The sequence below is a fragment of the Balaenoptera physalus genome, assembly GCF_965194825.1.
Source record: "Balaenoptera physalus genome assembly, chromosome: X".
In the NCBI taxonomy this organism is placed as follows: Eukaryota; Metazoa; Chordata; class Mammalia; order Artiodactyla; family Balaenopteridae; genus Balaenoptera; species Balaenoptera physalus.
In genome coordinates this window covers 20,797,343-20,824,098 of record NC_138903.1, presented here as the reverse complement: position 1 = coordinate 20,824,098, position 26,756 = coordinate 20,797,343, and the positions used below count along the sequence as shown (strand labels likewise).

Here is a 26,756-nt window from a genome sequence, read left to right as displayed (position 1 = left end):
CCAAATCCCACCGAACCACAGGGCTGGGCCTGCTAAAGCATTTTAATGTGCCTCAAATGTGTCAGGTATGTTGTAAAAGGCAGTGTGCATGTGCATGTATGTATTTATATGTGTACATGTGTTATAGGTGTGAGTGTATGTGCATTATGTGTGCGTGGTGTGTGTGTGTGTGTGTGTGTGTGTGTGTGTGTGTGTGTGAAGCAGCGCTAATGGGTCATTACCAATTTTGGCCAGTCACCTATGGTCCTGGGAGGCATCATGGAATTTGCCTTGGTGATTCTGGAAGGGGGCAAAAGCAATTCTGGCAGAACGTTAATTTAAAGAATAAAGTGGTGAAAGTCTGAGCCAGACATGTTGAAGTTTCACCCTGGAAGTTAAGTACATTGTTTTGCCAAAGAGAATCATATCGGTTTTCCCCAGGATGAGCCCGGAATGGGTGGGTAATAGGAATGGGCCGAGTCTTTGCCATTTTGTGGGAATTAAACGAAGCACTTTATAGATCTCAGTGAGCAAAGTCTTCACACTTCATATCACATGCTACAAAGTGGGGCTCATATTCCTCCACCTCAACAGAAGGCTTCCCTTTTCACGGCTGGGCAGAGGGTTCTGTAAATGGCACTGTTCAGTCACCAGTGTCTCCTTTGTGCTTCAGGGAGGGCTAAGCAGTGCTTCCCCAGCCTTGCCCTTAGGACAACCCAGGTACATTCCTTGTGCCTAAAGTTATGCCAGAGGAAGCACAACTAACAGGTACAAATAGAGTTGTTTCTTCTCTAGCTTCCTCCATCCATGTCCACGATATCTAGCTGATGGTTGGGAGTCAAGAGAACCGGGCTTCAATTTGTATATCTGTGTCCAAGACACATCTGTCCTTAAGCGTAACCATATGTCCATGGCCATGATTTCCTATGTGTTCACTACAAATATTACCGAGATGAATGAGACACATTCTCTCCCTCTCTTGAATAGGGATCACTTGGGAACACCCCTTCAAGGATGGCATGCTGCTGCCACAAGCACAGGCCTGTAAAGCTTGGAAATAGGCTGCTCTGCTTCTTCTTCTTTAACAGGGCCCACGTCCACACGTCACCTTTGCTGGCTGCCCCCTCTGTGTGTGTCTATGTGTGGGGAGTGGTTACTGTAGTTTTGAGGCTATGTATTCCTTTGTTGCAACAGTAAGAATGCGGTAGTGGCCTGGTATTCTTTCTGCCAATAAGAGCATGATGCCGAGGGGTCCTTTCCCCAGTCTTGCCCTGGAGAGTGTGTTTAAGTGGTGCTAGAACATAGATTGGACAGTGCAAACATGTTTGCAGATTAAATAAATGAATGAATGAGGAATAAAGGAAGAGTAGTGGGCACTTGGCTGGGCCTGAAGAGACCAGTACCTAGAAGCAGTTTTGGCTCCTTGGAGAAAAGATGGTTGAGAAATTCTTGATTGCCCATTAGCCAAAATGAGGACGCCAGGATCACACTCCCAGTGAGGTCTTTATTAATTGAGGACAGTGGTTCTTCACCCTTTTGGGGTCGCAGACCTCTTTTGAAACCTGATGACAACTATGAACTCTCTTCAGGAAAATGCACATATGGAACATATATACACATTTTTGCGTATAATTCAATTTTCAGGAGTTCAGAGTCCCGCCCTCCCACCAACTCATTCATGGCCCCCAGGTTAAGACCCCGTAATTTAGACACATAGAGTTTGGCAGTAAAGTGGCAGGATGGAGAAAGGACTGAGGCTAGGAGCTAGGAGCCTTCAATCATAGTCCTGTATCTGCTTCTAACTGGCTCTGTGCATGTAATTTCACTTCTCCAGGTTTCCATTTTCCTAAGTGAAAAACAGGAGGGTAAGCTTAATTCTATCCAGCGGTTCATCTGGTGTCAACATTCTGGAGGGGGAAGAGGCTGGCGTGTCCCACAGGAACAGCATTCCTTCCACCAAGGGCCCTCTGTGGGTTGCCTCCTTGGTACACCTTGCTTTCTTTGTACTTTGAAAAGAAGCCTCTTTCCCCGGGCCGGCTCCTCCAAACCTTTGCCGTGCTCATTTTAATCTAACCTGAAAATTGACACACAGGCCGTAGCTGTCTGCTCACCTCACTTCCTCTTCCTTGCATGGCGCCCTCACAGATATCAGAGGACTTCAAACACATCACCTGGGCAGAAGGGGGGCAGGTGAGAGGCGGGCTGGGGAGGACAGCCTGACACTGCCTATTCAGGTGAATGGATTTTAGCTCATTCACTTTCCTCTTTGCTTTCTCCTGGACTGGCATGAAACAGAAATAAACAGTTGTAACCACCACGGGGAGGTACTCTGCAATGTGTTGGCTGAAGCCATTCTCAGTTCTTTGCCAGAGAATCTGGTAGTACTAATTTAATATTTTCCTTCGTGTTGCAGATTTACCATACTTTAAAAAAATAGGAACTTTGTCTTTAAATACCTGGTGCTTTTTATGTAGCACAGACTTAAAAGCAAATTACCCCAAAGGAATGTTCAAATGCCTTCAGACAAGCCGGGCATAGTCATGAAATAAGCGCCCTCCCCTCCCCACTCCATTCCCAACTGCCTATATCCCTTTCTTTCAAGGATTACAATCCAACTCCACCATCTAGGGCTTGTGCCACCTTCATACTCGCCCCACTAAGTGATGATCCAGCCAAATTCTGAATGTCTTAAAATGACCAGGACAACTCTGTATTTTTACATAGCCCTAATCCTGGGCTCTGATCTGCAAAAATCTGCTTCTCTGTAGCTTTACATCCTGAGCTCTAGTGCTACTGTGTGGGATGGGCAAATTACAAATAATAATGTCTTGAGTTCCTTCTCTGTGCCAGGCCTTGCCATGCGTGCCCTCTGAACATCTTCTCATGTTAATCCTTACAGTAAATCCACAATATCACTCAAATGTAGGCTCTCGAGGGCAGATTTCTTTTAATGTGATTTGTTCACTGCTGTCCCCAGTCTCTAGAACAGTATCTGGGTGATATTAGGCACTCAGTAAGTATTTGCTGAATTGAAAGATAGTTACTGTTATTACCGCCATTTTACAGATGAGAAAACAGAGATTCACAGAGATCAAACACTACTATAAGCTGCAGGGCTACTTTAATAGGATCCGAAGGAATAAAAAGCCATTATGAGGAGGATATCATTTGTGTCCAAGAGGCTCTGACTCATGCCACACCCCCAGGGTGGCTGCCCAGCCCACTCGTTCTTGAGACAGACACAGCCACGCTCCATTGCTGGGGCTGGAGGAAAGTGATGTCATGGTCCCAGAATGCCACTTAGAACAGTTGGGTGGTGGTTAGTTAAAATAAAAGGGTTATCAAGGGCCTTGTTCAGAGCAGCATATTGCACAAATAACTGTAGCCATGGAGGATGGCATCTGATTATCTCACTTCTGCCTGAAAATTGAGGGGGTAAAAATGGTAGAAAAGGTAGGAGCAAAACAAGCAAACACAAACAAATGTCACAAACCAAAGCAAAGCAAAACCCCAAAACCTAAAACCCCCCAAACCCAAAACAAAACTTATGAGCTGGAACAATGGCGAAGGAGTTTCATCAGCGATTATGTTACTTTTTCTGTGGAACAAGTATGCTCCTTTTAGCCCGAGGAGCCCTCATGCTATTCATTGGGCCATTGCTATAGGACTTAACAATAATACCCTATTTCAAGTGTCATTTTCTTTCTTGCAAACCCCAAGCTTCTTGTGAATTTACATCTTCTGCTGAGTTTCACTCAATGAGAGAATATCACCCTTACCCTGACTTTTCTTTTTTTCCTTATGAATGGCCAAGAAAGCCCAAGTATCACAGCTTTTTTTTTTTTTTAGTTGAGCAGGGGAAATATTTTTGATCAATGGAATATTTTCTTTGGTAAACAAACAATAAATACCAACTCAAAACCAACCAAATAAGTTTCTTTGGTAAAGTGGACATTAATGTCTTGGTTGGAATTAATTGAAAAATAAAACTTTTGCAAGTGTTTGCTAGGATCGTTCCTTCCCTCTTTATAGCAATTGAAAAAGTAAAACTTCATGAAGTAAAGACTTAAATTTTGGGGGGATGTGATTCTGAGCTATTTTTAAAATGTCTTCTCCATGGTGGGGCTAAACCAATGCTATCAGAGCAATTATTAATAATGAATATTAACAAATAATAATGATCTAACAATAAATAATAAGTAGTCAGTCTTGGCATGCAGACTCCCCCAAAAATAATTCATTCATTCCACAGTCAGAATTCCATAAGCTTTGATTTCAAGTGCTGAGAAGAGAAGTTGACAAGTTTGAAAATGCCCTTCATTTAAAAATACAATATCCCAAGGTGTACAGAGACCCAATCAAGAGGGAAAACTACTATCTGTCATAAAATAAAGTTCCACAGTAAGTCATTCTGGTTGACCAAATTGAATGGTTAGATTCTCAACAAAATCCGCTTAATTGGTGTGTGTTGTATCAGTTTTGTGGAGTCACTGTAACCCAAGGTGCTCCACGTGGCCGGCACTAAATCAATGGCTGATTTAGAACACGCTCTTCAGAAAATGATTTAGCAACATATGATTTAAGGATAAAACCAATCCCCTCTTCAGCTGTGTTTTATCAATGATAGCCTAGTTGCAGGTCCCTTGGAGAGAGAATTGATCGCAGATCTATTATGCGAACTTGCCCTTTTTCGAGGAGTGCATTTGTCCTTAGATTAAAGCTCATTATCTCTAGTTGAGTGCATAACACATTGGTATGATCACTTAGTGTGTTTGCAGGAGAGATTGAACAAGTGTGTAATGCACTAGCTATGATCCCCTGCACATATATTTAGAACTGGGTGAACAACAGTACATGAAATAGAAAGCACAGGTTTGCACTTGGTGTAGTTACATCTGAATCATTTGGGCATTTTTGCTGTCTGGAAAGACAATGGTAAACCTAAATCCCAAACAGTACCCAGACATTAAAAAAAAGTCTGCCTTGTGGCCAATAAGTCCTATGTTTCTTCCTTGGAAATGTACTTTGAAGGGAGTAGTAGCCCTCTTATGAGAAGTTCTAAAATTGGCCTGCCCTGTCTTAGGCATGCGAAAATGATGGAAACCCTCCAGTGTTGTGACCCTGGGTGAGTCACTTTATTCTCCTAGGTCTCAGTTTCCTCCTCTGCAGGGGATGGGGAAGTTGCACAGTACATCTGCTAAGGTCCAGAAAGGTAAGGTGCTTTGGGGAAATGCTTACCGCTACAGATGTCTAAATAAGCTACGTCTCTAAAAGGGAAAAATACTGTAGACGTTTACCTCAAGTGTGACCAGGTTTTAGCTTCATTTTTATAGACTTAAAGAAATGCAGGGGTCGGGGGCAACATACACAGCCTCTTCAGATCAAACCATTTCTGTTTAGATCCTGTAGATACTGCAAGTCAGCAGTATAAACATCTAGGCTCGATAATGTACAGAAGGGCCGTGCAAGGAAGTAGAGGGGTACCAACGAAGGTGGGGGGCGTGGGGACCAGGAAGATGAAAGTGCAGCCAGGTTAGCAGGAAAGCTTGACTGTCATCGTTGATAGATTTATGGTGGTGATTACATCTTCCAGTCATTTCCATTTATCTCACTTTCAGCCCTTTATGTCTGCCTGAAGTTCTCAGTTTCAGGACTTACAAAGTTTCAGGACTTTTCTCCTCTGTATCTCTGAGCAAGCACGTCTCCTGAGCGAAGGCAGACTGGCACTACAAGTGGGAAGCTGTGGCAGATAAACATGTCAGTGTTCATTTCTCCTTCCTCAGCTATGTGTGGGCAGATGTTGTTTCTGGGCATCCATGCAAAAAAAAAAATGCATGTAGGGCCAAACTGCAAACAGCTGTACCAGCTGGCCTTTTTTTTTTTTTTTTTGGCAAAATGGAAATACTATCTCTGGGTTCAAGTAGACACCTGCTTTTCCTTCATCATGCCAGGTATTTGGGTTTGGCTCTGTGGTTTTGGGTACTCAGAGCCTCCTGCCAAGAGCTGTAACTAATAAAGCAGATCCATTTGGTGACAAGTAACAAGATATACCTAAATAGAATCACCTTAACTCTGCATTGCTGGAGCTGTCATTGGTTTAAAGGTATATTAACCAAACCATACCAGTGTTAAAAGTATATTGATGGTGGGTGGGTGGGGCGTATGATAAATTCATTCTGGACAACAAAACTGCCTCCCCTGGGTGAGTTTAGAGGCGACTCAGTTTCAGTCCATGGGTGATGGCCACTCCGCCATGTGTCTGTTTCTGAGGTTCTGGCTTGCTTTTGGTGGCCAGAACTTTCACAAACATCTCATTGGGGTGTTGGGGAGCTAGATGAGATGGCAAAAACCTTAGACCTTAAACCACAGACCCTGCTTGGAGCTACCGCTCTGCAGAAGTTCTGGAAGCTTTATTGTTTGAGCAATGCTCAAAGCTATTTCTGCCTTGGCAGCTGACCTTTCAATCAGAAGGTTTTTGTCACAATACCAGCAACATCTGCAGTGTGAATAAAAGAGGATTCTGCTTGCTAATAAGCTTTTGCTTATTTGATCTTAGTTTAAGAGACTATGAGTCTCCTAGGGGGTGTGTGTGTGTGTGTGTGTGTGTGTGTGTAAATTTTCTCTGATAACAACCTTTTGTTTTAAAGATTGAAAATATGCAATGCCCATTTCCCCACCTTGTCCTTTACTTTTTTTGGCAATGCCTATTTCTTATTCTTAAAAACCAAAGAACAACTTTCAATTTGTTTCCATTAACATCATCCCTTTGCTCTTGATAAGACCTAGGGTGAAAATATAACAAGCAGACGCTATCACACTGTTGTAATTTGGTCAACCACTCTGGTACTATCGATATCCACCATTTCTACACACTCAATTTCCTCCCGATTTTCAGGGTTTTTCTTCTCTTTCCTTTTTTTCTTAGAGGGTGGCAGGAAAGTCAGTATCACAGGTAAAATGGCAAAGCAGTGAAAGAAGGTGACAAATGCTATTAAAAACAAGCACCTGAACAGTGTACAGGTCAGATTTGAAGGCACAGCTGCAAGAGGAATCAGACCAACAAGATAGCAGAGGTAACTCTGTAAAATAGCTACCCCATGCACTTCCAGGGCATTTTTTACCCACTTCGTTCTTGTGAAATCCTTGCCCAGAACAAAGGTGGATAATAGTGGAGCACAGTTGTCAATTGTGTAGTTAATTCCATAAATTAAGCATAGCACAGAGATGCAGTCCAGTTCTACTTTCCATAATGTCATGAAACCTATAACTCCAAACTCCACGGACACAACCGTTAGAGTGAGCCAGACATTAATCAGAGAGTCTGCCACCAGGAATGCCGAGAAGAAGAGCAGGAACAAAGCACTGATGCAGGAGTTGTGCAGGGGGGCTCCCAGAGAGGAGGCGTATCGATCCATGTACACGAAGGACGGATTGAAGACGATGAACTTCACCTTGGAGGTGACAGAAAGTCTCCTCAGGGTCTCCAGGAGATCATAGAGTTCTTCTCTGTTCGTTTCCATGGTCTTGGCCACCAAAAACATTCTGGAGGCCACTACATCAACCTCATCATTGTACTTTTTAGAGAAGATGATGTCCTCTTGAAAATGTGAAAATTGGGGGGCTTTCAGGAAGGAATTTCTCAACATGTCTGTGAAATTTTTCTTAGGCAAGCCAGTGGTCACATTGAGTTTCCGAAGGTAATTTAAATAGCTCTCAAACCAGGATATTCGCACAAACCCCTTGGTGTATTCTAGCACATCTTCTTGGACACTAGTGTTCCAGTATTCTATAGACTCGTATATGTAAAACCCAATCACCGGACTGTAGTTGCTAAAGTACTTTTGCTGGGCAGTAGTGTACTCAATGGTTTGTGTCGCCGTTGCTACGATGTTACTAAGGTCTGACCCTTCACTGACCTGCAGATAGCCCATTAAGGCAAAGGAAATATAAATAAGGTAAAAGAGAACTACAAAAGGCTTGACATAGGTGTTGGTTATCCAGTCACAGTAATAGCGTTTGAGGAAACATACCAATAGGTGACTCTCGTAAGTGTTCGCTTCCTCGCCGTCAGTTGTGTCCTCGCTGAACCTGGCCGTCAGGAGAAACCTGTACCATGCGGGCTTCTCCTGCAATGCCTCGGGCTTTGGGACTTTCCTACAGAAGATACTATGCTGGTAATTGTTTTCTATGTAGCCAGTGAATACCAGGCTGGAACCATAAAACGAGAGTACATAGAGGTAGTTGAAGAAGATTGCGATACAGGAATTGCAGCAGAAAATCCTGGCTGCCTCAATGTTCGTGAAAGGGCTGGCCCCTATGCCAAAGGTGACCAGGTACATGGCAGTGGTGAGAGAAAAGGAGAGCATGGAGTCTGCATAGACTGCTGCAGTTCTCTCTTTAACGTGTTGGTCTTCTCTAGTTTTCCTCCAGGAGGATAACATTTCAAAAGTCCCATATAATCCATGACCTGAGGGGGCAGAAAAAGACCAGATCAAAAATTTAAAAGGCTAATCTCTCTAAAGAGGGGAAACACCTTGGTCCTGGGGAACTACTGGGTCAAAGGAAGTATAACCCGTCCTAGGGGTGACAGGTGACAGTAAATGTCACTGATTTCTCCTGTGGAGAGAGAAACTCGTGTTTTAGTGAATCATAAATGTTAAGGGATAGAGGGAAGATAGAGGAGCTAAGATCTTCATGCTTCCTTCTGGCTCAAGAAAGCTGGGTGGACTTTTGCCTATCAAAATCTGAGTAGACGTGTGCCTATATCTTTTGGGGATTATGCACATTGATAGTTTAGGGTTGTTGGTGCAGTTTGCAGAGTATTTGTTTGCCTTGCTTGGTGGAACACTCCAGAGAGGATGCCTGGCCACTCATCATTTTGCTTGTCATCCCCACGAGTCTGGCTGGAGGTCAGCACAGACGAAGGCGGTGGGCAGAGGGTTCTGAGTTAACGTCTCATCACCTCATTTAAGTTTGGCCAAGTAGAAGGCTTTAGGGAGAAAGAAGCACTGCATTTAATCTGAGCCTTCACAGGAACCTAAATCACAGCCTCTTTTTTCTTCTTCCCCAAATATCAATGCAAGAAGCAATAAATCTGCGAAACAGAGGGAAGCAAAATAAGTAGGGATAAGTTTCAGTGAACAGGAAGGATGGAAGAAGGAACAAGATTCGCATGAACTCAGTGGATAAAAATGAAAATTCAGGTTGAAGGTTTGTGGCGTGTCTCTTGTCTTCAGGGATGTTTGACCCGTTTTGGTTGTTTATGGATGGCGTCTGAAGCAGGCTCTGCTGGCTTCTCTGCACTCTTTGGCAGTGGCCTCTGAGGGACCGGACCAGATCAGTAACCTCCCTCCCGAACTACTTAGTGCCTTTGGCTCCTTGGTTAGTACTCCAGTAACCTTGGAACAGCACAGGTACAGTAAGTGCCCGTTTTGACTTTATTCTACTGCCTGAAACCAGATCTAGTTAAACTTCTCCCATCTTTCCTAGTTGGAGCCAGACATTTCCTGGACGGGCCTCCCCAGGTTTCCAGGCCGCTGCAACATTGAAAAGACCCACAAAGTGACCTGTTGTGGCTTTCTATCACCCCTGTCTTGGCACTGAGTTCAGCAGATCTCATTTTCTGCTTCTACGCCTTGGCATATTCAATCCCATTATTGAGGATAATAAAATCTTTACCCTGTGGTACAATAGTCTTGTTTTTAAAAATGAATTTAAAATCTCCAGCCAATCGTAATACTGAGTAAAGTGAGTCACTGTTATCTTGTGTTCAGTCATTGAGCGCTCGTCTTCCCTCGTGCCCAGGCTGGTATTTATATATTTATTGTGAAGTCTTGGCCTCAAACCCGAATGCCCATTTCATAGTCACGATATAGGCCTCTTTTCTCAGAGAGATTTGGCATTTATCTTAATTTACTAGGCACTGCTTTACAGCCACTTTTAGAGGGCAGGTCAAGACTGTCAATTTGAGAACTAGCACCGTGGCCCCTATTAAATTGGAGGCACCTAAACTCCCCAGACATGAAGTAAAAAGTGCACTCGTTGACTGGCATACTGTTGCTAATTATGTTTTAGATAGTTAATGTCTAGTGTTACTAGGGAAAACTATTTATCAAGTTTGTTGCCACTGTGTTCTCAGGAAGGACCAGCTGATCTTTGATTAAAATAACTGATCCCTTGAAATGAGGGTAAAAAATGTACCTCCGAGGCATCTGCATCCTGGGGAAACAATACTGACCATTTCATCTGGCGCCATGTAGAATAAGTTCTGGTGGGCAAAACACACTTCAGAGTTTCACTGAAAATGGCAAATGGAATTTTATGTGTTTTCTTGCTAGAAACAAACAAAAGTTTTAAAACAGGGCTTTGGTACTGAGTCATTAAATATGGTAAGAAAATAAAGATGCATGGAGCAGGATTAGAATTTCATATAGTAGGATTTGAATTAAATCTGTTTTGCGGTCCTTTTTACAATTGGTGTGATGTTTTATGATGGCATTATCTGCCCCTGATTCTTGTTGGAAAATACAATAAGAATCCTTTTCTTACCTTGCTGTTGGATGATCTTAGAAGCTAATTGACGAAAGGAATTTGAGTTAACAGAGCTATTAGGTGAAAAGAGTAAGGCATTTGAGGGTCCAGAATGAAAATAATCAAACTCAAGGAAAGGTGGAAGTAAGCTGTTCGCCTGTCTCTTGAGATCTGTTGCTGCATTTTAAATGCCTTATCCTTCTATAGTTTGACCATTTTTATTGCGTCCTGACTCCTTTTGCACATCACGTGTTCTTGGTTCTGGGGGCAGTTCCAGAGGATTCTGATTTTTTTCATAGGGGCTTATGCTTCTCCCTCATTCCTCTCGCTACAGGGCTGTGCATGCAGACACAGAGGCCAGAAGGGGAAGCCCTGAGAAAGAATCTGTTTTACCTGATCACTCAGCATTTGTTGCGAGTCACTGTTGGCCTGGCCTGCAAAGGCTCCCACCGTTATTCCTGATAGGCTAGATTCTTGATTCTCAAGCCACACCCCTCTAGCAGATGCCTACACCCTAAACTCCAAATTGCAGTTGTGCACTGTCTTCAAAGAGCTCTTTGGATTTCAGGGACAACTGCTAACACCATAACTGGGCCTCCTTACTGAAGCTCAGTCAGTCAAGGGAGGGGTGAGTGCCAACATAGCTGCGGGCGCCTCCCAGGGATGAATAGCCTGGACTGCCTAGCTGGCACCAGACCTGATTCACAGCTGGGTATTTATGTAGAAGAGGTTGATCTGTTACCCTAATGGAAAGCTGAACTGTGGAGCCCCTGTTTTCTGGCCTGGACTCAAGGGGAGACATGTTCCAAGAGCCGTAGGACATGAGGAATGCTCTGCCCCCCAAGAATGTCTGCTCTGCCCATCATCACAGCTGAACTCCCTGTGGTTTGGCCTTCAAGGGTATTCTTTTAAATGCAGCCCCCTCTGGAATAGTGTGTCTACTGAAGCAGCTTCCCTTTGGTCTGGGGAATGGGACAGAGAATGGAGATGGGGAGGGAGTGCAGAGGAAATCATAGGTAAGGAGGATCTCACAGAGACTAACTCCTTCCCAGTTTTTCCTCCAGCCAGCCCTGGTCTTTGTTTTTACATCCATTTCAGAAACTGGGCCAATGAAAACCAAGGAAAGGCAGGGAAGAAAGATTTTGGTACATTCTGTTCCTCTCCACTTTCCTCTCTCAGCAGCTGCCTCCTTTCTTTAGTGTCAACAAATAGATTTAGCCCTTGGTGACCAGAGGCCCTGCACGTAATGGGAGCCTGGGCTCATCATCCAAGGGGCAGGTCCAAGACCTGGGGCAGCCCGAGACCTGGAAGTCAAAGACTGCTGTGTGGTAGTGAGCCTGCCAGGAACTGACCAGCATCCTAGCGCGCTCCCTCTCTTACAGTCACAGTGGTTAAGGCTGATGAATTGCCAGAGGGAACTGCTAAACAATACATACTGATTCTATCAAATTCTGAAGATAAAGAAGCTTTTAAAGTATTCACTTAGTCTTTGAAAAGCACATTCAAGATGTTTGTTTCTGTTTTGATTCATCGCATGTCTGTATAGTTACATGCATATGAACACATGCCTATCAGTGTGTCAAGACGCACACACAGGTCCAAGTTCTGATTATTCATGAGTGAATGCTCTGTGGCAGCGTAGGCTTTTAGCCAGGCCCTGGGATAAGGACAGTAGAGCTCTTCACCAGTGTTCAGATACAGTTTATACCAGGAGTGCAATTTAAATTTTATTAGCAGTAGACTTTGGGATTTTCATCTAGTAAAGTCAAATACCGAAGGATTTAGGCTAATCATTTTTCTTCTTTTCCAAAGAATTTTCTATCTTTATGTGCAGTTAACTTGCAGGCTTTGGAGGCAATGAAGAGACAAGGCAGCACAGATGATAAATAACACTAATGGTGGAAAATCCTCCAGTCACTTAGGGTGAGTCTCAGGAATACTCACAGATTAAATCTCACTCTCACCCACACTCTTTTCTGGGACCTGACCCAAGCCTTTGGGATTGTTTACAATCCACTGACGCAGGAATCGACAAGTGAATAGTTGAGAGTTAACCTAACTTTACCCAGTAGATACACTTCTGGAAAGTTGTTCATAAAGTCAGTTATATTTTAAAGGTATTTAATGGCTTTGCTATCAGAGGCAGTCTGGGTGATTTGTTTATTTTTTTTTTTTTGGCCAATGAATATCACAGGCAAATCGATCTACTTTGTCCATTTGGACTTTGTAAGGCAGATTTTTCTTCAGGCCCAGATCCTCCTGCCTTCCCCAGCACACAGACCACAGCACGGAGGCTGATGCCTTTGGACGCTCCTCGCATTTTAATCCTTTAATCCTAGCAAGGATTTCCTCATCCTGAGTTCCTAAAAGTAAGGAATAACTAAGAAGATGGAGGAGGTAAAATGAGATGGCTTTCAGTTTCAATGGGAAAACATTTAATATCAGGAGACAATGAAGCCATTTATAGCATGCCTGGGCAGTGCCAGATTTCATATATGGAAATAAAATGACTACATTCTTCTAGAAAATCCATGGAGTATAATGAATGCATGAGCAAAATCTGCTTAAAACATATTTTATTCTTAGGCAAGTTTCACTAAGTAGCTCATGTTTATAGAAAGCTTTTCCTTCCATGACATCCACATAAATTCATGATTTTTGTTTTTCTGAGAAGAAATTTAAAGTGTATATATGTCTGGCTTGAGTAACATCTGTTTTAAGGGAGAAGTTCATTAATTGGGTTACATTTACACTTTGCCTGTTACAAACATTTACTTTCTATGCTGAATTGTTTGGTTTATCACAGCCTGTTTTGTCTCACAGTTAAGAGTGAGAGTAAAGGTGTACTCTGTTTAAGTTAAGACAGATGCTCACATCAGGGCGAATACACACATCTTACTCTTTCTACCAGAGGCTTGTCACATTTTGGTAATTCTAATCACAGCATTGGGTTTTAATCTGAGAAATGATTTTCCTTCATTTGAGAGCTGCAAATAAGAGTCCAAGAAATGAATTGGCTAATAGCTCTTCCTTGTTTAAAGATAAAGAATTTACATACTCTGTGTGTGTGTGTACGCGCGCGCACGCACTATATAAAATCAGTGTGTACAACTGTGGCCCATAATATATGCTATGGTCATTGTGTAATATCTCTTCATATAGAAGACACATGTAATATATAAATATATGTATATGTGGCATATCTTATTCAAACACATTTTATATATTTACATATAAAATGTGTGAATATATACTATGTAATATAGAGAGAAATATATAGTATTTCTATTCAAACATTTAAACAATATATGTAATGTTATAAACACATAAAAATATATATAAACATGAACTTACTGCATAATATATCATATTACATATGATATATAATATAGGTAATGTGATATATAATATGTATTATGCACCCAGATTACACAGAGACACACACACATGTACCCACATACACACACACATGCATCCACATACACACAAGATGACTAGTAGGTTGATATGAAATTTATTTTGCTGGTGCTACACCAGTCAGTGCAGCGAAGGGGCTAGAATCCCTCCCTTAGGTTCCATCTACATTTTGGTTCTTGGCTGGTGAAGTAGCCTAGGTGAAATGCAGGGTTTCCTTGACAATGACTATGAATCTGCTGGCGTTGTGAGCTACTGTAGACCCATCTGGTCAACACTGCCGGGCCCCAGCAGTGACTTTCTGAGATGCTAATCCAAATGCAACAACAAGCTAGGTGTCTCTCCTCATGGTCTGTTTTTTTTTTTTTTTTTAACCAGCTCAGCGTCCTGATGTTGCTTCCAGCTGCCGGACCTCCATGGAATTGGCCACTCTCCTATTCCCTAGACTAGTTGAATTGGCCACTCTTCTATTCCCTAGACTAGTTGAATTGGCCACTCTCCTATTCCCTAGACTAGTTGAATTGGCCACTCTCCTATTCCCTAGACTAGTTGAATTGGCCACTCTCCTATTCCCTAGACTAGTTGAATTGGCCACTCTCCTATTCCCTAGACTAGTTGAATTGGCCACTCTCCTATTCCCTAGACTAGTTGAATTGGCCACTCTCCTATTCCCTAGACTAGTTGAATTGGCCACTCTCCTATTCCCTAGACTAGTTGAATTGGCCACTCTCCTATTCCCTAGACTAGTTGGCTAGACCACCCAGAGGATACCCAAGAGACCTGGGTCAGAGATGAAGCACCCTTGCATTCCTCTGCCTATCTGAGCTCTGCCTTCCTGGACTGTGCCCCTAGTCCCGTTCTTGTCTTCCTTTATGGTTAAGGATAGAACAATAAAACGTGTTTGATCCATCCCCTCAAACCTATTTTTCCCCACCCACCCCTTACTGTAAGGAGTGGTGGAGCATAAGAATAAAAAGCTGAGAACTAGCCACAAAACTTGCTTACACAGCATCCTTGTAAATTAGTCCCACAGTGAGCACAGGTCATTAGAAAAAAGCTATTCAGGAAAAAACTGTGAAAAATTACTCTCTTATTTCAAATCAGATGTAAACAACAGTGGGAACAACAAAACCCCTATAAATCAATTATTTTTCTAGAAACTACTGAACCTTTTAGTGATTTATATCTACGCAGAGTATTTCCACAGCATTCTAACATACTTCTACTCCATCATGTAGATTGTCCTATTGTTGCAAATAATGGACTTCTACGATAATGTAGTAGGTTGAGCCATAAGAAATGACCACTTTTGCCATTCAAAAATGGTCAGATATTGGTACCAATTTTGTAGGTGAAAAATGGTTGAATATTGACAATTTTGTATTTTATTATTATCTGGCTGATTTTTCCCTCCCACATTTCTCATGACTTTAGAAATATACCAGAATACTCATCAGGAAAGCAAAACTTTGCAGGTTTGCTTAAGTTTAGAGCCAAGATAATTATGAGTTCCAATTTCTCCGTTAGAACGAAATTTCTTGCACAGGAACTTTTACCTCTTTATAAGCCTGAGCTCCATATACTGCATCAGATTCTAGGTGGCAGCAAATAAGAACAAATTCTCAGAGAACTGAACCTGATCTTCTGGTTTCTGCTACACACAGATAATCTCAGAATATATACCTGAACGAAGCCAAACATCCTTGCTATTAGTCTCCTCCTAGCACTTAATCACATCCTTTCTTCCTTTCCTACCCTTGAATTTGAGTGGCCTGGCTGGATAATTTAGAAGGAAGAGGGAACCCTGGATCTGACATTAGACTGTCTCAAAATCCCAAACATGTGAAAGGGCTTGAAGAATATTTTTCTTGAAGAAAAGTTTTTCGTCTCATCTGGTCTCTGAGGCTCTTGTATCTTAATAAATGCAAAGCAACCCTTATAAATTAGATTACCACATATAAAGTAATATCCAAAATATCTTTCACCGCAACTTCAATTCTCCCGTTTTAGCTGTACAGAAGGTACATGAAGCACCAAACCTGCCAGATGAAGAAGGAAGAAAACCTTCCTTCTGTTCCCTTCTATATTCTCCAGCATTCCATTCCTTTCCTGATTTGTGTCTGATCAGCAAAGCTGTGGAAATATTAAGCCTGTAAGGAGAGCTTGCATGTACAAAACCTGTGCCAATTTCTTAAATCATACCCAACTGCAGGGCAACGTTGTAAATCCTCATCCTTTAAAGGAAATTCCATAACGGATTAACATGATGAGTGTCAGATGTTTACAAATGGCAGTTCAGGTACCTCAATACCTGGTGTTAACATAGTTTGGAAAGAAAGGATATTACTTTACGCATAAGGGGTATGGATGAAATAAACTCCTCTCCAAATTATAACAACTAAAAAATGTCAATGAGCATTTATGATACTGTAGACCTTTAAGAATTTCAACTCTAAATAAACTGATCTGACTCATATGGACAGGGGTTTTGGCAGAAGTGGGGTTGTCTAATATGCATGACACTGATTAAAAACATTCTAAATCCTGATGTATCTATGCTTACATCATTGCCAAAATGATTCATCTGTGTAGGATATATTCTTATTGCCAGAGATGTCACGTATCGTCTTGGCTAGAAACACACAGTCACATCCCATTATGGTGAACTCTCAGAGTTTATCCAAATTCTTTCCTATTCTGGAATTTTGTCAGGTTAATACTGCTTGACACACATGGTCTTAAAATTTTCCATTCTAAATCTACTGCCATTTTGGCATTTGGCTGGATCTGGCCTTATGTGACTGGCATCACACTGAGACTGTTTAGTTTGTTGAATTTTAAATCTATAATTGTTTACCACATTATAGACCTATTGTCAGCCAAGGAAATGTCTGGAAAGGAAAAAGAGACTTTTTCTAAGATACTTTTCCTTCTAAAGGAGGCCATATATTTTTAAAAGTTTTATTTGATAGTATATTAATATCACAGAAAATCAAGAAGTTTTGCTTAAATCTGCTTAGTTTAGAAACTGGACAAGTTTACTGACTCATAGTGCAAAACGCTTTGCACTGCATTTCTTCTTGGTCATTTGAAATATTTACCGGCATTTTAGGACTGGTCATCAAAAAACCAGAATTAAACATTGGTCCTGAATGCCACATTTATGAGCATGCTCTGGCTTATATTTCATTTTACAATCAAATCTGAGAACGAAGAGTTTATCTGAGAAATACAGAAGGGCAACTATCCTAAATCCAGACGCTGTTGGCTTTACGAGCATATTAAGCATCCATTACGCGATGCAAAGTATTTATTGCAAATGGGCCTTAGCTACTGAAATGCGTAGCTTCCTTTCATGTTGTGACTAAGTAATTTGAGATCTCTTTGAGCTGAAAATGTACAGAAAGGTTGCCTACTGACTGTCAGCAGGGAAAACTGCCATCAAATCAGTGCATGTAACATTCCTCACAAATTACAAGCAAGGGTGTGTGGAGCACTGTGGCGCTTGATCTCTTTCACGGCAAATGCCAGATTTTTCTGAATTGAATTCATGTGAAGTTCACTGATACTGGGTCTCCCTTGCTAACAGCATCTTTCCATCTCTTACATCCCTCCCCACACCAGTACTACCTGCTGTATTCCTTTTTGTGTTGACTTTTACTTACAATATTTAAAACTTAAAAAAGTACAAAAATCAGTTTTAAGAAATTTTAAATATTGTAATTTATTTTACTTAATAAAATTCAAGAAGTTTTGAATATTTAATTTCATTTTACTTACAGTGAAATTGATTTTTTAGTGAAATTAATTTGAAGAAGTTTTGAATATTACTGTTTAGTTTTACTTAAAAATTAATTTTAAGGACCTCTAAATATTGTAATTTTGTTTTATGAATGCAGTTCATTTTCAGGAAGTTTTAAATATTGTATCATTCTTTGAGCTCACTGGTAACTACTTAAGAGTGTCATAAAACCAGGAATGATAGTCCTTTTTCTAGCCCTGACATCCTTTTTTCCTCACCTTAAGAACCTGTCTCCCTTCAGTTTCCCATAAACCCTTATCCCCGTTTATCTTCCTCCCACAAAAACAATCACAGCAAAAAAAAAAAAAAAAACCACTGTATTTTTAAAATGAAAAGCTAAAAAACAAACAAACAGAAAAACCCCCCAAGCATCTGACTAATCATGAGCAGAACATTTTAACTGAAATCTTGACTCAAGCCTCCGTGGAAGCTCCTCATGACCAGTCCTTACTCACGCTTCAAGGAACCGCCCTGTATTCCACAATTGACCCACATTGTCCTGGGGTTACTTAAAGAGGCAAGTGATGCTGCCGTCTTAACAGACTGAGTTCAGGAGGAAGTGTAGCAGCCTCCTCCGGTGCCGAGTTCGGCAGTGATGAGTAAGCCGAGCTGGTAAATTCGCAGCATGCTCAGTCTCCGCACGGTGCCCCACTTTTCCACAAAGGCTGCTAGTATGTGTTTATTGCCTGGGTCTCAATTCCCACAGGCCGCAGAGCATGGGAGGCCGCCAGCCCCGCACGTTATCATTTAACCATCATGCAGCTGAGATTTCCCGAGTAAATTCCTTTCTTCTCTACTACCCCCAAACGGGACACAAGGCATACTAATGAACTCCACCATAGTTTTTTCTCAGCCAATGAGAAATGTCACTTCATTTGCCATGTCAGTGTCTGATTCCAAATGACATTTTAATTTTGCTAAAGGGATTGATGAGAAGTTGCCAAAGAAGAGGGGGAAGCTAACTGAATCCTTGGCCCACGAGAACTCTGCCATCAGGTTTGCTGGGCATGGCACCTTCAAAATCAGATGGACAGAGCAAGTGACATTATGTTATGACCACTATGGCTTTACGTTGACAATTATCTCTATCAGGAAGTTCCTGCAGCCTCCAAGAGAGAACATAGTGGGATTCTCACACTATCATTTTAAAACGTTCTCCTGAGTTCATAGCAAAGACAGGAAAAAGTTACCTTCTTATTTATGTCTCACTTGTTGCCTTCGAAGTTCTCGTACGTTTACCATATCCTTCTGTGTGATGTTCGCATCCCCTCAGTCCATCGGGTAGGGAAACCAAGGCCAGTGGACACTGTTCGTGCCCAACCCGTGCGCCCTCCCGTTCCCCGTGCTTGAGCTCACGGAAGTCTTCTTACTCCAAATACTGGTAGCCTGAGGGATTTCTCCAGCTGCAGGAATGTGCTTGGTCTTCCCTGGGAAGTGCTGGGGAGTAGTGACTCGGGGGAGAGCCCTCAGTGAATCATACATAGGGTTTCTGGGTACACTGTGCGGCTTTCAGCCTCCTCACCCCTCAAGGAGACCTCTGAGGTCTCAAAGGTCCCCAGTGGGACTAAGCCACAGGTGCCCACAGCAGTAACCTGCTGATTAACATACCCTGAATCGTCTTCCTTCCCTGTTTCATGTCCTCACTCCCATGCTGGGGTCTCAAAGTACTTGTATCTAAATCCTTGTCTCAGGGTCTGCTTCTGGGGAAGCCCAACCTAAGGCACTGGAGCACAGAGATTAATATCTGCTAAACACCACGCAGCTACTTAACGGAGAACCAGGGCTGGAACCCAGGACTTTGGACTTCCGGCACATTTACCAGATAAGGCTGCCTCTTGTGACCCAACACCACCTTACAGAACTGGCCCCAGGGCTTCTGGGCAAGAGGAGGATGCCATAAATGAAACAGACTTGTTAGGCGGCTTCTCCTTGCCTTTTAGGAACCCAGTCACCACCACCAGAAGGAGGAAACAGAAGAACAAAGGGTAGTAATTACCTAGCATGATGAAAGGGACTCCCAGGAAGGTGGAATTGTATTTCCCACCAGTCAGATTGATGATCCCGGCCGCAGTGAGAGTGGCCAGGCTTATGGTCACCAGCCCGAGCAGGCCCAGCCAGGGTTTGCTGCGGACGCAGTCCTGCATAGAGCAGCAGAGGATGGCCATGGTGACCACCAGGATCAAGCTGGTGACCAGGTAACGTTCTGATACGCGGCTGGTCTTCTGGAAATCTTCCCTCAGTGAGGAGGACGTGTAAGGGTACATTTTGACTTTGCTGTTAGATTTCTGGAACAGTCGGACGGTGTCGCAGAAGCTGGACTCCCACCTCTCTGCCACCATGTCGTTGAGACTGTTGATTGACTGCAGGTAGTAGGTGAGCTGGACGGCCTCTGCGGATTTCACTCGGTCCTTGCTGTGCACGGTGACGCCTCCAAGCTGGTGCCCGTTGTAAACTGCCCTCCCGTCCTTTAAGTGAGTGATCGGGTACGTGATAGCAAAATTGGTCCGGTTGGTGGCCCGAGCATTCTTTAGCTCCTCCAGGACATGCACTATGTCGTCCACGATGCAAGTCTTATCGTTATTCAGGATACATATGTGAGCAAATGTGTAATTAAATCCAGGCCTTGGAACCTGGATCCTGGTCACAGCAGCATGCAACTATGGGGAAAAAAATGAGAGTCAGTGTTTATTACCAAAAATAAGACATTACTAAGTGACACTAGCTCTGTGGATTCAAACGTCTCTCTTTTTTGTGGCGGAGGGGAAAGGGAGTCACTCGTGCCATCTCATCTCTAAGCTAAAGAGTTCACATTAAATGTTATAACCTTACATCAGAAGTGGGTAGTAAGGATGTAAACCACAGATTTGACTAGTGGTCCTCACAGTGTGGTCCCTGGGCCAGCAGCATGGGCACAGCCTGGGAACTTGTCAGAAATGAACATTCTCAGACCTGGCGAGTCACAGTCTCTGGGGTGTGGCCTAGGAATCTGGGTTTTCACAAGCCCTCCGGGGGATTCTGATATAGCTAAAGTTTGAGGAGCACCAGCATTATTGTGTGTTCTTTATGTGTGATTCAGTTGGTCTATAAATATCTGAAAATCTTACATTGGTCCACCCCAGTATAAGGTCTCCCCCTTGAAAATGTAAAAAGTGAACTAAGGTGCCATTCCAAGTGCACAGATCCCCTGTAGGCCCATCCCTTGCTGCCGATTTGTAGGGCAGCTAAATGATTTCCCCATTCAATGTAGTCACTCTGTGACATAAAAGACAAGCGGTTCACCTTGAGGGCCCTTGTATTCTCTGCTTCTGTGGGAAGGGAGCTGTAACTGCAGAGCTTGGCTGGGATACATGGCAATCATGCTCAGGGAACACAGTAGGATTTATTCTGCACACCTTGCCCTAAATCAGATTTGCTGTGCCCGGGTTCTGTATGCCTGTGATCCAAGTGCACATGGGAATACAGACACTCATTTAACAGCCCCGACTACGTGCCAGGCACAGTTCTAGGCCCTTTATATGGATTAAGTCATTTAATCCTTATAAGAAACTCTAAAGTAGGTACAAATACTAGCCTCATTTTACAGACGAGGAAGCTGAGACACAGAGAAGCCAAGTCACTTGCCCAAGGCCACACAGAGCTGGGCTCTACCAGGCAGTCTGGTTCCAGAACCTGTGCTCCTAGCCCCTCACCATACGCCTCTAGGTTGGCAATACCAGAAGCTAGATGAAGGTTCTTGCTAGCAACTAAATCCTGGTTTTGTGCTTTCACTGCCCCACCTCTAAAAAATTACAAGGGCTCAAGTTCAGATATGTAGGAGCGTGTGTAATCTACAGTGTAAGGTGAGAAAATAAGGCCTTCTCTCTGTGAAATGAGGCCATTAGTGGACATGTAGCTGAGTGTTAAACAAATGAGCACATCTAGGTCCGTGTCTGGCACTGAGAGGGCTCTCCCAAGAGCAGAGCTAGCCATTATTACATACCTGATGAACGAGGAACATTTCACACTTAAAGGGAATAAAAGCCTCATATCCAGAGTTGCCATACTGTTGCTGCGCCATTATAACTCATAACCTTCTGAGCGTCTCCATGACCCTGATAGATTTGCTCTTAAATCTGCTGTAGCTGGATTATTTGCTGAGACATTTTCCTGTGCATGCATGTGCCAGGGTGAGTGGGATACTTACTATGTTTTTTGAAAATGTCTGAGGGGCACCAGCTGCCAAAGTCCTTTAGTTAGCACAGAGCATGGGTTATTAATCCACATTCTCAGTGCCTCCTTCCTCACATCTCCTCATGGGCCCCAACCCTGAGGTTCAGGAGACACTTCATTGTATTACATTTGGCTGAAATATTTTGAGTCCTTTCCTTCATACACACACACACACACACACACACACACGAGTTGATGTCCCAGGGATACCTAGGAGACTGTTTTCACAAAACTCTAACCGTATGCTAAATTTTTGTTTTGATGCTTTGGGATTGATGAAGAGCAAAATGTCTTGAATGGTTCTAAACACCGAGAGTGTGTTTTCATCCATCCTTCTCTAAGCTTGGCCCAGTGAATTTTGATTAAAAGAACTCCTAACTACAAAAAAAATTCCAAAATATGAAAAGTTACTTTGGAGGAGAGAAGAACCAAGAGGAATTTAAAGACAAGAGAGAGTTAAAAGAAAGACTTTGGGGGAAAGATTCAGAATAGGCTAGAAAAGGAGTGGTATTGAAAGCATGCATATGTGTAATATTTAGTGCATTGTTTGTTCCCATGAACAGTCTAATAAATCTCCCTTAGAGTGATTACTAAATATGTCAAGAGAAAAAGATTGCCAAATAAGATGGTGCTAAGCCACAGGGCTGAACCCAGTTATAGCAAGGGGATATTTTCCATCCATTCTCTAAGGCGACCATGCCATGCTGGGTGGGGAGCTGTAAACTATTTAGTGATCTGCCAACTCTGCCGATCTACTGCTGGGACCCCCTGGGACCACAGACCAAAGAAAGCAGACATGCTGTTAACCCCTGTACCACCCGCTCATAGGAGGGAGGCTTGGAAAATAAGAACCTTACTGAAGTTTGAGAGGGAAGATTTCTTAACTCTCAGTACCAGAACTGCTGTGAGATTCACCTGCTTTGAATTTCCGAAGGGAAGGTGGGTAGAACGTGTGTCACTGTTGCTTCTCAGTGGCAGGGAGATGCTGGGTGAAAAAGCAGCCAGAGAAGGGGTGTTGGCTGAGGCTACCCACCTGGCAGGGGGAGTCTACTGGGATTCTGCTGTGGGATAAGAGGTGAGAGGATAATGAGAGGTATGGGAAAGGAGAATGGAGACTCCCTCCTGGGACTTTTGGGATTACTCAGTTCTGATCTTTGGTTCTTATGCCTACACGTCAAGTGCACACACAGTCTACTCTTGGCTCTCCACACTGCACACTGCACGTGCTACTTGGACATCTACCTGTACAGGGTTTTAGAATACCTTGATTTACTTTCCTAAAGGAGCCCCACTCAGGACAGCAGAGGCATTAGTAGGTGATCTTAGATTATATTCACAGGGGAAAATGGAAGCCAGAGATCAAAGCTATGCTTTTTTTTTTTTTTTTTGGTTTATACTCACTTTAAATTTCTGCACTGAAAAAGAAAAGGAACGTGAAAACGATGACAAGTTAGTTTACAGTGACTTCATCTTTGCCTTTAAATTAATCTTTGCTCTTAGGGGCAGAAGGGGGAAAGAAAGATAGGAGAACATCATAGCATGATAGTGAGATGGTGACCAAGACACCTCAGTCCACGAAATGGACAGTCTCAATCCCTGTAAGCTTATTATTGGTTAGAGACCCTCAGAAAAGAAAAGGAGAGGGAAGTGACATAAAGTAATAGTCCTGACCCTTAATATAGTCTGAATCTGTCATGTGAATCAGCATATAATCCACATTTCTATAACTATGTATAGATTTTGGATTATTCACTCAACACACATTCAGTAAGTACTCATCAAATCTACTGTGTTGTCAAAATAGGCTAATTTCCCTGAATTTACGGTGCTCACACTTCCACATGGAAAATCACATAAGAGATCTGACGTCCAAAACAAGGGGACTATCCTAACAGTAGACAATGCCGAGCGCTCTAGTAAAGCCTAATCCAATGTCAGTCTTGATCACAATATGTTTATTATTATTGTATTTGCCGCCAAAGAGGCCAAACTGAATGTTAAATTGAGATTCATTCTAGGGCTCTGAACATACTGTTTAAATTGTTAGATTCTTTTCTCTCCTCACCCTTCAGGCTAAGAATGATGACAGTAATAGTAACTAGTCTGCTAAGTACTCTCTATATAGTTTTCAAAATTTATTCAATACAAGACTCTATGGACATGGTTAAACCATTATTCCCGTTTTATAGCTGGAGCAATTGAGGCCTAGAGAGTCTAGACCAGGGCAACTTTAGAACTGTTGGGGAAGAATGAAGAATTGTCAGCCCACCTGGTTCAAATGACCGGCCTTGATGTGACTGAACTGTGGGACGGCCACATTTGGGGATCTGGGGTCCATTAAGAGAGACCAGAAATAATCCAAACAGCCAAACTTCATCTTTAGGCAGCAACGGAACATGGCAATGTTAACAGGTAATGAAGGGGATGGGTTTTGAACTTACTGAATCTTCTTATTCTCCATCCAGCCTCTTTAGTTGCCAAATGAAACTTCTAAAACCGGCTTACCAAGAAAAAAGACCGGGGGGCATAATGGAATCCAGTAATAAGAAGTTTTGACTTCAAGCCTGGCTTTTGCTGCTTAGGTAGGAGTGTCGGAGACCCTAGGAATGTCACTCTGCCTCTTCATGTCTCAGATTTTTCAGTAAAAAAAGGAGGTTGGTCTAGCTAATCTCCATGGACAATTTGGTTCTAACATGACATGATTCGAAGATGAGTGACACCCACAAAGTATACAATCAGATCCTCAGTGAGAGAAAGTTAACTTCATAAATATCAATTTGAGATTTGTTACAGCTGCTTGAAGTATGCTTTTCCAACACATTGAAGTTCCTTTTAGGTCAGTGACAGATTTGATAGTACATGAAACCCAGAAAGAAAACCACAGGATAGGGAAAATAGGTTTACTGGAAAAAAAAAAGATTCCCTTCTCTGAGTGATTTCCCGTGCTGGGGAGGCACTGGCTCTTATAATCCCCTTCTGCCAGAGCCTGGGACAAAGCCAGTGTGGGCTGCTGGTCACGACAGGCCAGAGTCTAATTTCCTCTCTGCCTCTCCTTGGCACACTCAGATCTTCCTCAGAAGACAGCAGGGGCACCTTGTAGAGGAGAGTACAGAAGGGATCTGGGAGGAAGGAAGTGTCTGCTCCTGAGTGGTAATTAACATAGGAAAAATACCTGTGGGTTCAGAAGAGCTTTTAGGATACCTTCCAGCTCTTTTTGTATTTGTTTCTTGTTGAAAAAGGGGAGAGAGAAGGCAGGAAGGCCATTCTGCCAGGCAGGGCAATTAACACCTCAAGCTGTCCCCCAGCAAGCTCAGCTGTGCCGGGAGGCTCAGAGGAGGTGGGTGGTCCCCAGGGGGGATCAATCTGATGGCACCACCTTTATCAGCTGCCTTCCTTTCCTTATCTCACCTTCCTGCCCCCTCCTTCTGCCACTCCCAAATAAGCTGCACACATGGAAACAGTTTAAAAGGGGAGCTTATTGGTTTGCCTTTCTAACCTATGTCATTTGCCCCCAAGTATTACCTTCAAAGTGACGCTAAATCAAAATTGCTTTAAAATGCTTTCAAGGAATATCTGGTTTTCATCCCCGAATGAAGTGTTTTCTTCACTGAGTCCCTCCAAATTCCAGGCCTTGATCAGGGTCTATATTCTGCCACTGTAAGTGGGTAGGAACTGACTGGCAAGGTATCCTCACCCAGGACACAAGAAAGCACCTTGAAGTGGATGGATCTGGTCTCTGCAGTTCATCAATTACTCTAGCTCCCTCGGTGTTATGTTCTGTCTCTGCATGATCTCACTCTCACCCACTCTCTTTCCTCTTCTTTTAATAGAAGTGTATTACATCAGAACATCAGTCGCAAGTTGGGGATTGTTACTGTGATTCATTTGTAGTGCAGCCAAAAGCAAGTTAGTCATGCCTTAATAAGTGGACAGAAATATCATTCTGCCTTTGAAACATAACATGTTCGGAGGACACCGAATTTAAGCTGTGGATATAGCTAAACAAGTGACTATCCACACGCTTCCTTTACACACAGGTGCCTGGTGTCATGCTGGCCTGCTCCAGTGACAAGAAAACCAAATGGTTACCTTTGTCAGTGCTGCAGTGCCAGTGCAGGTCTGGGAGGGTGGAATGTTTCTGTTTTTCTCCTTGCTTCACCAGGGGGTAAACACTGTTTTGCGGGTGCTGACACTAAAAGCCCCACATTATAATTCCCGAAACAGGTTGTTTGTCTTTGCAGCCTTGGCTGAAAAGACATTGCAGCTTTGGATTTGAAGTAAATAAATCTGCGATTTTCGAAACAAAATATAGTAATGACGAAGGAAAAGGCAATTGCAATATCTCATTGCAACTTTTGCCTGATTCCACGTTGGTCTGGATGAGATAGAGTGCAATGAACCACAGGTTCAATACTCTCTTTTTTCCCGTAGTCTGGGAGAAAATTTGACTTGCTCTTGATTACCAAAAAAAAAAAAAAAAAAAAAAAAAAAAAAATCCTTGATATGAAGACTCCTGGAAATCTGTCAAGTTAAACTTTCTGATTAGAGTGGTTATTTTTGAATCCTGCTGTCCTCACTTGACTTTCATGGTCAAGCTTAAACTCTGCTTGAGCAAGTTTGTGGGTCATGAGTTTTGCTAGGTAACTAAGAGAACAGGATGCTCTCAGAAATGGGAGAATATTAAAGCTGACTGGCTAAGAGGCAAAGAGAAGTCCCAAGGAGCCGAATGCCTGGGGAACTGGCGACAACCGTTTTAAGATTTGGTCAGGAGACCACAAATAACTATGCAAGGGGACAGAAAAAATAAAAAAAGGAGACCAAG

At 42.7% G+C, this 26,756-nt stretch overlaps 1 protein-coding gene across 3 annotated transcripts in view; it reads right to left on the bottom strand.

Moving 5' to 3' along the window:
- Window positions 1-1,463: 1,463 nt before the first annotated feature.
- Window positions 1,464-26,756, bottom strand: part of PTCHD1 (patched domain containing 1) — a 55,994-nt gene continuing 30,701 nt past the window's right edge. For 2 of the 3 annotated variants that reach the window (XM_082447010.1, XM_082447009.1), the window contains 2 exons: window positions 19,722-20,382; window positions 1,464-8,446 (listed from right to left, as the gene is read on the bottom strand). In XM_082447010.1, the coding sequence (XP_082303136.1) occupies window positions 6,792-8,446; window positions 19,722-20,382 (2,316 nt within the window). In that variant the 3' untranslated portion in view covers window positions 1,464-6,791. The remainder of the gene's footprint in view (window positions 8,447-19,721; window positions 20,383-26,756) is intronic. The other variant, XR_014258913.1, reaches the window with a different exon arrangement.